The 12108-nt window shown below is 38.4% G+C and overlaps 1 protein-coding gene across 3 annotated transcripts in view; it reads right to left on the bottom strand.

Moving 5' to 3' along the window:
• Positions 1–12108, bottom strand: part of SLC44A1 (solute carrier family 44 member 1) — a 199223-nt gene that overhangs the window by 60397 nt on the left and 126718 nt on the right. For all 3 annotated transcript variants that reach the window (XM_027034754.2, XM_027034753.2, XM_027034755.2), the window contains exons 11-12: positions 10545–10701; positions 9759–9842 (exon numbers count right to left, since the gene is read on the bottom strand). In XM_027034754.2, the coding sequence (XP_026890555.1) occupies positions 9759–9842; positions 10545–10701 (241 nt within the window). The remainder of the gene's footprint in view (positions 1–9758; positions 9843–10544; positions 10702–12108) is intronic.

Genomic DNA, 12108 nt, shown 5'->3' on the forward strand with positions numbered 1-12108 from the left:
CCTCTTTGGTGTTTCCTTTCATGCTGTCACTTCTCATAGCTCTTGTGGTAGACAGCCGTTTGTTGCTCCCTCCTTCCTGGGAGCAGGACCCTGAATCCCCTTTGAGAAAACAGTCCTTCCCCATTCTCTTAGAGTCTGAGTCAGGGACACTACCTGTAGCTCTGGGGGCAGGCCTTGATCCATGTGAGCCAATCAGCATGTTCTACCCACCTTCTCAACGGTTGGTTCAGGAACTGGTACATAAACTCATAGAGCCAATGAAAGTAAAAGATGTTCCCTGGGGCTTCTGGGAAAAAGAAGTTTCCTTTCTCTTCCATGGAACTCCTGACAAAGCAGCTCTCTGATTTTCCTGGATAGCGAGATGTGAGGGCTGCGAGGGCTGTTTTGCCAACACGATGGGAAGAACCCAAAACTGCTGGGGGTCACAATGTGTAACAGAGGGTGAGGCTAACATCATGGAGGTCAGAGCAGAGAGAAACCCATTACTAGTACTTGGTGACAGCTGTCACATGATGTCTGCATGATTAGGAACTAGCCAGATTGCTGGACTTTTCAGCCAGAGAAGCGAATACATTGCTCAATATCTCTCCCCTCTCCTCCCACTCTCTCTCCCCCCTTTTCTTTGTCTCTCCTTTTAGGCCAGACTGAGCTAGCTACCTTTCTGTCCCTTGTAGTACTGAGTCCCAGCTGACACACTTTTATTCCATTATACCTGCTTCTGCTCTGTGTCCTCTCTGACCCGCAGTCACAGACTCTGATTTTTCCCCCCTTTTTACACTGCATTCTAGAAGACGGCTGGCATTTTCTGGGAAATGTGAATAAGTACTGTAACATCAAATACATCTGAATCTTAGGAAGAGAAAGTTTATAGACTTTGTGGCTAAAACTTATAGCCCTGAGGAAGTTCTGGTCTGGTGCCAACTTAAATTGTTGGAAAACTGCACACAAAGGGCTTGCTTTACGCTGTGTTGTCTATAAAGCTGGTTTTTTTTAGCTTAAATATAGTCGACACGTGATGTTTCAGCTATACAATATAGTGATTCCATAACTCTATAATTCATGCTCTACTCACCACCAGTTAGCTACCTTTTGTCACCATATACTATTACAATACCATTGACTATTTTCCCTATGCTGTGACTGTCATCTCCAGGACTTACTCATTCCATAACTGGAAGCCACCCCACTTTAAACACTGAACTTGGGAGAGACAGCCTTTAATTTCTGAATGTTCCTACTGTATGCTTGTTAGTTAATAGGAACCTGGTATGAAGATGAAGTTTGAGTCACAAAAGTTTAATTTGCCATTGTACCATTAAATCTGTTGATTAAAAATGCAGACTATTTCAGGGCCAAGGAATGAAGACTGTACTGAGTGGGACACACTACATTTTCAGCAATGGAGCAGCAGGAAATAAGGACGCTCTTTTAAAAACACAATTATGATTTTAATATACATAATTCCATCAAACAAATTGGGGTAATTTATTATCAGAATATAGTACATTATGTTTGCAGTTCTTTTTATCTCAAAAGCTAATATAGAGAGTATTTTAAAGAAATGATACTGTTAAATTATTCTGGTAGCATTCGTTTCTGCCTTGCGCTCATACATGGTCATCTTATCAGTTAAAAGACAGCAGGCACCAAAGAGTTAACTATGTAACTGCAGTGGTCCACATTTCTCCATCTTCTGTAAAGCTTCTTTTGAAACACTCTGCCAAATGCCTCAATGACCTCAAAATAAACTATACTTTTGATCTTATATAACAATAACTCTGTTGAAAAATGATGGAGAACTTCCCAGGCCCGATTTATTCTCAAAGAACCAAGACTGACCACTTCTCTACATACTCACACACACACACACACACAAAACCATTCAAATGTATTCTAAAGTAGAGGTTGGCAAATCTGACCTGCTGCCTACTTTTGTAAAAAGCAGTGTTAATGGAATACAGCAATGTTCATTTGTTTACGTGTTGTTTAGCACAGATGTTTTCACGCTGTAATGGCAGAACTGAGCAATTGTGACAGAGTCTGTATGGCCACAAAGCCAAAAATATTTACTACCTGGTCCTTTATAAGAAAGCTTTGCCGTCCCTTGTTCTAGAGTATTGCCCAGGATCAATATCAACCTTGTTCACGGTCTATGGAACCCATCTCTTATCCCTTTTGAAATACGAACCTCAGTTTCTCATTTCTAGTCTTTTAGTACCTTTCTCTACATACAACCTTTCACTATAATTCTTCAGTTCAATGACTGACAAATGTCTATAGTGATCTGAGACACAACATCCCATAAGGAAAATACCTTATTTTCCCTTATTCTGAGACATGATTAAGAGACTAATGAACCAGTTACTTAATAACAAGTTTTCAGGGGAAAATACCCTGCCATATTAATTATATATTGATTATGAGATGCTTCGTGAAATAAAAAAAAAAAAAAAAAAAAAAAAGAAGGCATATAATGTCTAGAATCAGGGATATTGGAAAACCCATTTAAATCATGTAGGTACTGTCTTAAAACTTACCTCCTCAATGAGGACCGACAACTCACTCTTAATTATGTTATTTTACCCTTCCCAGTTTGAACATGACCTTCTTTAAAGGGACAGAAGCAAGAGAGGATCCACATACTTCCAATCTGTCCTTTGTTATCATCAGACCAGCTGACTCAGAGAGGGCCTAACACCTCCAAACCCAACCATAAAAGCTGTTTTGCTGCCCTCATTCATTTTCAGAAGAAATTATTATTTCTCCTTTCTCACTTCTTCTCTCCCCACCTGGCCTCACATGTCCCATCTACGTTGAGAGCAGTTTATTTTTTTGTGGACATAGAAGGAGGCAGCAGTAATTTCTTTTCTCTACTCCTGCGTTCCAGCGTTGGATATGCTCACAGAAATTTAGCCTTCTTGGCAACATTCCTACAGATCTGTGCAACTCCTTTGTATTCAACCTAACCAAAAAAAGTTAAGTGGATATTTTATAAGCTCTTTCTTCCACTCCCGGGGCAGGAAGATGAGCTGCATGTGACATGCAAAGGTCAAGGTGACCTCTTCAAGGAGAAAATTGTGCTACAGATCACAGCAGGGCAATGAAATCTTCTTCCACTTCTTTATATCCTAGTCTGAAAGGATTCACACGAAGGTTCTCAAGAAATTCTGAGCTCTTTGTGGCTTTCCCTATTAGTGTTCTCTGAACTTTCTGCTCAACTACTTGGGATTTTTTAAGCCCACCTACCTCTTCTCTGACAGCCCTCCTGATCTTGAGCTAAACTGCCCACAGAGAACCATCAATGATTAACATTTAGCCAGTGCCCAACATCTGCTCAGGCAGGATATAGGCTTAAGACTATTTAATTCCCAGAAACAACATAAAAGGTGATCACCACCCAGGAAGATTTTTAAAAGGATGACAGTTAGCACAAGTGGTCCCTGGTAAGATTTTTGTGTGACAGGATGAGGTGAAAAAGTCCTGTGGAAGAAAATGTTAGGGTTGAAGGTCACTGTGTGGGTAACCCAGGCCTGCTTGGCCACATGTCCCAGACCATAGCTTCTACATTGTCACACCTTTCCTTTCTTAACATGTGGACCTTGAGATTCTCTTTAAATTTAAAGTCTTTATATAATAACTCACTTAATAGTGGCAAGCTAGATAACAATGGTAGGAAAAAGGGAGCAGGTATGTGAAACTCTATGTGTGGATTATAAATTAAATAAGGGAAAAAGTAATTAAAATGATCCCTTTGTTATTCTGAACAAGGAATGGAAGGGGCACAAAGTCCAATCTATACCATAGATTTCATTTAGTTTGGTTCTAAATTCTTAAGAGTTTTTAAGGGAAATAAGAGTTAAAATATGCAAATCTTACATTGATTGCCTTTAAAACTATCACTTGTGTTAGTTTATAGCAGGAAACATAAAAGTTTGAGATGTTTGCATATTCTCTGTAATAATCTATACTTTAGTCTTCCTTATGTACATAAAACAGGTATGTATTTATATGGGAAACGGGGATATCATGGCAAGAATGAGGCAAATTTAGATTTGAAACCTTCATCCACCTCTAGGCCATATGCTCTGCCACAAGATGCTAGTCTCAACTTTCTCATCTATAAGACAGAGGAAATGAGCCTTCCTTATAGTGGGGAGAAAGCAATAATATATATCAAGTGCTTAGTAAAGTATCAGGTGGTAGGTGCTCAAAAAATATTCTTTGCAACTCCCACTCATACTACATAGAGAAGAGCTTTATAATCTTACAAGCTTGGTGGCCAGAGAGCAGATACTTTCCAGTATTAAATGCTCTATCTCCAAGTGGTGTCGAAGTAAAGCAAGGCCTGAGTAATCCAATGCCCACAAGAAACAGACTCTAGTTGTAACAGTCTCTCTACCTAAAGTAAATTCTGTTAGATGAGATATGCAATCACCTTCACTGTCACATTAACACAAGCACCTGCAGAAACAAAGAACAGTTCACAGTTCACTCTGTTGATGTGCAAAGCTCCAGCACCTATGCTATAAATAATTAATGGCTTATTTTGAAAATCTAAAGCTCTTTTTTGAAGCCAGCTGTATTTTCCATGCAGTTTGGCAGTGGAGCATGGCTTTGGATTACAGGATTTCATACTGTGCTGCAAAATGACTGTGGCCTACTCTGCCTCCATATCAACACTCTTTTCTACTGCTATCCTCCCAATTCTCTAAAGCACTGCGACAAACTGGCGGCCCATGGACAAATGACACTGTGTGGCCCAAAGACCTTATTTGCCCTGGCCCACTCACTTATCTTTTTTTAATGTGTGTGTGTATATATATATATATATATATGTGTATATATATATATATATATATATATATATATATATATATATATATTTTTTTTTTTTTTTTTTAATAGCAGGACATAAAATGCAAACATCCAGAATTCTGGCTTCTCTTGAAAAATTGGAAGAGTTAGAAACTGTCTATAAATCTTCACGTTGGCAAGTGTACAAGAGCTAAGAAGGGACAGCCCTCTTTGGATAGAATATGAACTCCCCATTTTACCAGTCTCTGCCACTCTCTATTGCCTTAGACCCTGTCTGCTGCACTCATTTCCATGAGTCACGTGATACGCCTCAACTGGCCCAGACAGTTTGTGTTGTCCAGCTCTGCTGAAGGCTTTTGACTTCAAGCTGTATCCTGATCTCAGGAGCGACAGCAAAAGAGAGGATAGGAGGAAAACAATGCAAACGGGCATTAACTAATTGTTAACCCTTGCCAAATGGTTAGACAAAACAGATCTCTAAATGGGAGCCACTGCCAATAAAGTGTGAGCCACAGTGCCTGTAAGTGCTCAGTAAATACTGGCTGGCATTATAATTAGTATTATTGTTTCACTGTATCTTATTGAACAGTAAAAGATAATTTCAGAAGATAAACAGGTGATTAGACAAGAAATTTTTGAAAAATTAGAATGAGAGGGATTTGTATTATAAGACACCTGGGGTATATAATGAAGCTATAGTAACTAAATATTGGCATACTGATAAAAGCATAGGCAGATCAATGGTACAGAAAAGAAAGTCCTGAGACATACTCAAGCATGATAGGTAAGAATTTAATACATGATCAGATTGACATTTCACAGCAGAAGGAAGAACAGGTTAATCATTAACTGGTTCTGGGATAACTGATTAAATCCCAAAACTAAAAAAGTAGGGCACCTGGCTGGCTCAGTTGGTAGAGCATGTGTGACTCTTGATATTGGGGTTGCAGCATCATGAGTTCAAAACCCACGTTGGACATGGAGCCTCCTTATCAAAAAAAAAAAAAAAAGAGTAAACTTCTAAAAAACTATAGAGAAGAGCACTAGAATAATTATTTGATCTTGAGGTGGGGAAAATCTTTCTAAGCATCAAAGTCAAGTGCAAAACCATAAAAAAAAGTTTGAAAGACCCGACAAGAGAAAAATAAAAACCAGTGCATATTAAAAAATGTAAAAGAAACCAACCCTGAACATCTAGAACTTATTCTATACTATTTAGAACTATTCTATACTACAGAACAGTTGGCATTACAGAGGACTTGCTGTGTCAGGTGCGTACTCAGAGTATGGGAGATACCATCTTTCTGTATCCTCATGGTAATGGGCACTACAGATACTATTATTACCACCATTTTACAATTGAGGTTTATCCACTGATAAAACAGTCTACAAGTAAAGTCTGATAAGCCATTACCATGCTGCAGTGAAAAATTAGAAACTTTTTCTGAAAGCTAATAGTAAACATTTCAGTAAAAGTAACTGTTATGTTAGCATGGTGAGATCATGGGTGATGTTTTGTTTTGTCTTGGTTTTACAAGCTCCTCAGTGTTTTACATTACATTTATTTTTAGAGAAAATAGATACATCTTTAGAACAACCTCTTGTTTTATCTTGGCCAGAGCTCTCTTATCTTAGAGTAAAACCCTGGGAGTTCTTTATAAAACAATAAAATGAGGGGAGCGGGGGAGAGCGATAACACTAAGTGAGGACCAAGAGCCAGGCACTGTAAGAGTTGATTTATCTGCATTATATTTCATCCTTACTTAAAGCCTATGAGGATAGGTGTATTTTTCTCCACTCACTGAAGAAAGAAGCCGAGACTCCAAGGTTTCACTGAGCTTGCCAAACAGTTACATTGTTAGGATTGAAACACACCTTTAATATCTGGGCTCTCTCCACTGAATATCCTCCTAATTATCCACTGTGCCTTCTCCAACAAGGCTATATAGTGTGGACTCAATCCTATGTGTATGGAACTTCATTTTCTGAAAGCAGTGATAAGTAGCAGAGACAAAAGGGATGGTGTGAACCGCCTGATATCTCAGTGCCAGCTCTGGCTTGATCTCTAGCAAAGCACTAATCTCATAACTGCCAAATGTACAGGGCAGCACTGAGAAGAATGCCCCTTCAAACACCAGCAGATCAGACTCTTAGACCCTGCTGGTTTTTCAAATTTCAGAAACGTCCCTAGATCTCATCTATTCAGCACTGCCATGATTCCTATCATCTTGAATACTTCAAACAGATGGGTGCCCACCCAGCTCTGAAACATTCCACAGCAACAAGGGTTTAAAAAAATTCCACTGGCAACCAATACCTATGCTTAACCTGTCATGGGAGGAAGTGTTCTAATGTCTTCAATATGTTGACCTCATTTAGAGTGAAATTCCTGTGAAAACAGGAGACATGAAGCACCCTGGGTAATCAGTCCTCATATCAGAGCATTTCATATTCCCAAACAGAACTAAGTATTAGTTCAGAATCACTCTCCCTAAACCTTCACTCATTTATTTATTCCTCTTTTAGTGCTTCTCTTGAATCTTCAAACATCAGACCTACCTAAAGAAGATTAAAAATGCACAAAAACCGGGATGCCTGGGTGGCTCAGTTGGTTAGGCATCTGACTTCGCCTCAGGTCATGATCTCGTGGTTCACGACTTCGAGCCCTGCACTGGGCTCTGGGCTGACAGCTCAGAACCTGGAGCTTGCTTCAGATTCTATCTCCCTCTCTCTCTCTGCCCCTCCCCTGCTCTCTCTCTCTCTCTCACACACACACACACATACACACACACACTCTCTCTCAAAAATATAAATAAATAAGTAAATAAATAAATAAATCACAAAAACCTGTGCAAGAAAGAACAACTTGAAGTTCGGATATGTTTCAGGACTGTAGGTACTAAATTGCTAACTAACGTTTAGCTTGGGATTAGCTGAAAACTTTGGAATTTTTCACCTGGTTACTGAACATCTTAACATCATGTGATGTGTTCTCTTCCTTCAACATAACTGCACACCTCTTTTTTGAGATGCTTTCTTCTGGCTTTATATCAACCAATTAGTCTTTTAAAATCTGAATATTTATTCACTGATTAACAATTCATTCAGAAAACATTTAAAGACCACCTATTGTGTACCAGGCACTGTGATAGTTTCTGGAGAGACAAAAATAGGATCTCTGCCTTTAAGGAGCTAAAGGTCTGAAGGTGGAGATAAAGAGGTAAACAGACAATTTCCATGTTGATGGTCTTAGTGTTTTTGCAGAGGTATGAACCAGCACTACGAAAGTTCAGCAGAGGGGATGGGGTACTGGGGGAGACTTCGTGGAGGTAATGCTCAGGCAGAATCATTAAGGATCAGTAGGAGTTATTCAAGTGTTGGAAGGAAGTCACTCCAGGCAGGTTTAGGAAATTGGGAGAGCAAAAGTTGCCTGTGGAAAGCTGGTAGAAACTGATAATAGAGAGCTGGGTTCAGCATCTCTCTCTGTGGATAAGCTATTTAGTGATGGGTACACAATGTAGCGATGATTATTTTTATTCATCCATCAACTTTTTGATAAGGGTGACTTGGTCCCAAACCAAATTTTAAAGAACGTTAATTTTTCAGATTTCTATGGCTGTTACTGATTATTTTAATAATGACTTTCCAAACACTTTCCATCCATACAGTATTATTATCTACAAGAACTTCTTTTACTAATGAAATGTCATGCCAGTTTTTTCATATTAACCATAGAGCTGCAATAAAGCAAACTCTAGGCAAGCTCAACACCATGGCCAACAGGACTACCATCTTTTGACTGTCCTTGAGTCAATGGAAAGTGCAATGCTACTCTTCAATCACTGAGGGGTAAATGGTAAGAAGTCCATTTGTATCCTTGCTCTATTAGATGAGGGCACTGGTACATCACAACTGATTTTTAAGGAATGGAGAGAAGTGGTTAAAAAAAAAAAAGGAAGATGAAGGAAACATGGGTAGAGTGCTTCATAGCAAGTCCCAGGTGCCCAGACACAGAACGACAGAGGACCAACCTGCTCCCTAAGAAATGTTAACCCATAATACCAATTCCTTCACTTAACTTGAGAAATGATAGCTCTTCCTCTGATAATATCTCCTAGGCCAGGATCATAGTCCTCAAGCAGTTGGACTCCCAAAAAAGTACCAGGATAGGGAGGACACTAGCTTTGAACAATAGTAGACAGCAGCAAAAAATGAGTTTAAGTGTCATAATGTCTTTCCACTAAACTAAAGCATTCAACAGCATTCATTCATTCACTCATTCATTCATTCATTCATTTTTTAAAAGTAGGCTCCATGCCCAATGTGGAACTTGAACTCACAATTCCGAGGCTGAGAGTCACACACTCTATTGACCGAGCCAGCCGGGCGCCTCTCCAACAACATTTAAAAGAATTAAAGAAACATGGCTAGAGTAGACAGATTCTTAGGGAAAATCAAAGATGAAAGGATGTAAATTAAGGTATAAGAGATAAATGTTCTTCCAGAAAGATGAACCCTAATAATATTTTATCCTCATGTTACAATTAATTAATAACGAGCCCTGCTAAGAACATATGTTACTTTTAAAAACAGGAATATGGGGTGCCTGGGTGGCTTAGTCAGTTAAGCATCCGACTCTTGATTTTTGGCTCAGGTCATAATCCCAGGCTCTCTACCGAGTGTGGAGCCTACTTAAGATTCTCTCTCCCTCTGCCCCTCCCCTGCTTACATGCATGTGTGCACGCTCTCTCAAATCAATCAATCTACCAATCAATAAATAAAAGAATATGATAGAAATAGATATACCTGATCAAGGAACAATGTACCACACCATGAGAAATATATAACATCTTTCAGTTAAGCTCAATTATTTTATCTTGGAAGAGGAAATGATCAACCTATCTTTGAAAGTGAATGTTCAATTTATTTTTAAAATAGTTTACCTGATTTAAATAATTTAGGCACTTTTCAAGACACCAAAGGCAACAAATGCAAGATTTCAGCACACATCGAGCACAAGCATTCTCCTGGAAAGGACAAAAAATTGAAATAATTAAAAACCAACATACAGAATATTCTAAATGTTAGAAAAATAAATAAAGTAAAAAAAAATCACAATCTATGTTTCAAGACCTCCATACCCACCTACCCTCTTTTCCCTCAAAATGTAATGGTTAAATTATTTTTAATCAATTTAATTTGACACATATTTAGTACCTATTGCATGTAAGATAGAGTATGATACATGAGATCGGCAAGGAACTTATACTATAGTTGAAGAAAAAAAAGCTAAACATAAAAAAAGGTCAGAATCAGAATATGCGATTGATACTATGAGAGTGGAGAACAGAGAGAGATGACATCATCTGGGAGAAGGAAGAATCAAGGAAGGTTTCTAGGAAGAGGTGGCATATCATCTAACCCATGTTGAAATGCATGTTATCTCCACAGCCAGGGATAGGGAAGAGGTTCCAGGGAGGAAGGTGTGAATCAACACAGAGGGCGAGAAGCACAGGACATTTTGGGAAACCAGGGATATGATGGATTTTGCCAGAGCACAACGTAAGCAAGAGTGTGGGACAAGGCAGAAGGACTGGATTCTACTTTGCAAGGATTATGAAGAAAACATTCACAACTATGAACTGAACATGGTTGGGAGCTTTACTACAGGCAGAGCTGAGGTCTAGAATGTGACCACAGTTAAGTCCAGAAAAGAATTTTCTCCTTACCTTTCCTTTGAGCTGACTGTGAATGTACATAAGGATCATTCGTGGAATTTTGACTAATGTGATAATGAAAGATCCTTTTGCCACAGTACCAAGGTGATAACGAATAAGGCGATTCACTGATGCTAAAATAGGTGTAAATGGCAGATTCCTTTTATCCCTTTTTGAAAGATAACCAAAAAGACAATTAAAACAAAGGCTAAGTGCAGGAATGGTTTAGAGCCCAATGCAGTGAAAACAGTTCGTTTAAGAAAAGTCTAGGTTTATGACAAAATGGCAAAGTAACATGTAACTAATACAAATGCTATAGATGTACCAGATAAAATTAATGTTTGATTTCCTATGATAGTTTCATGGGGTTCTTATGCTCTAAGACTTTAAATAAAATGATACTGTGCTTTGAAAGCTTTTACTGGTAAATATTTATGGAGTTAAATGTAGAATCAAAAAATGAAACTTAAAAAAGATGTACAATCGAGACCTGGTACCTCATTATAATAGAAAATTGTAAGGCCTACAAGCTTATATTCAGCTCTCAAGTTAGGAAAGAGAGTCACAATACTTGTTCTGATCCAAACAAATTAAAAAGGCTTATTGTCCTTTGATGGACCTTTATATAATGCCAAAGTACATAAGACACTGTAAGATTTATTCTCCAGCTAAATAGAATTGAAGTTCTATCATGACCTGCTGTTCTGATTAATTTTTGGAGAAACTTACAGAGCAGTATAAAGATTAAAATCACTGCCTCCCATTTTACTACCCACCAGAATCATCAGCTCTAACATTTTGTCATATTTGCTTCCAATTACTTTTTATTTCATTTTTTTTTTAATTTTAACTTGTTTTATTTTTTATTTCTTTAAATTTACATCCAAATTAGTTAGCATATAATGCAACAATGATTTCAGGAGTAGATTCCTTAGTGCCCCTTACCCATTTAGCCCATCCCCCCTCCCACAACCCCTCCCGTAACCCTCAGTTTGTTCTCCATATTTATGAGTCTCTTATGTTTTGTCCCCCTCCCTGTTTTTATATTATTTTTGTTTCCCTTCCCTTATGTTCATCTGTTTTGTCGCTTAAAGTCCTCATATGAGTGAAGTCATATGATTTTTGTCTTTCTCTGACTAATTTTACTTAGCCTAATACCCTCCAGTTCCATCCATGTAGTTGCAAATGGCAAGATTTCATTCTTTTTGATTGCTGAGTAATACTCCATTGTGTGTGTGTGTGTGTGTGTGTGTGTGTGTGTGTGTGTGTGTGTGTATGTATACATATACACCCCACATCTTCTTTATCTATTCATCCATCGATGGACATTTGGGCTCTTTCCATACTTTGGCTATTGTTGATAGTGCTGCTATAAACATGGGGGTGCATGTGTCCCTTGGAAACAGCACACCTGTATCCCGTGGATAAATGCCTAGTAGTGCAATTGCTGGGTCGTAGGGTAGTTCTATTTTTAGTTTTTTGAGGAAGCTCCATACTGTTTTCCAGAGTGGCTGCACCAGCTTGCATTCCCAATATTCGCTTCCAATTATTTTTTAAAGAAATGAAACTGTTTACC

This window comes from Acinonyx jubatus, chromosome D4 (genome assembly GCF_027475565.1).
Source record: "Acinonyx jubatus isolate Ajub_Pintada_27869175 chromosome D4, VMU_Ajub_asm_v1.0, whole genome shotgun sequence".
Taxonomy (NCBI): Eukaryota; Metazoa; Chordata; class Mammalia; order Carnivora; family Felidae; genus Acinonyx; species Acinonyx jubatus.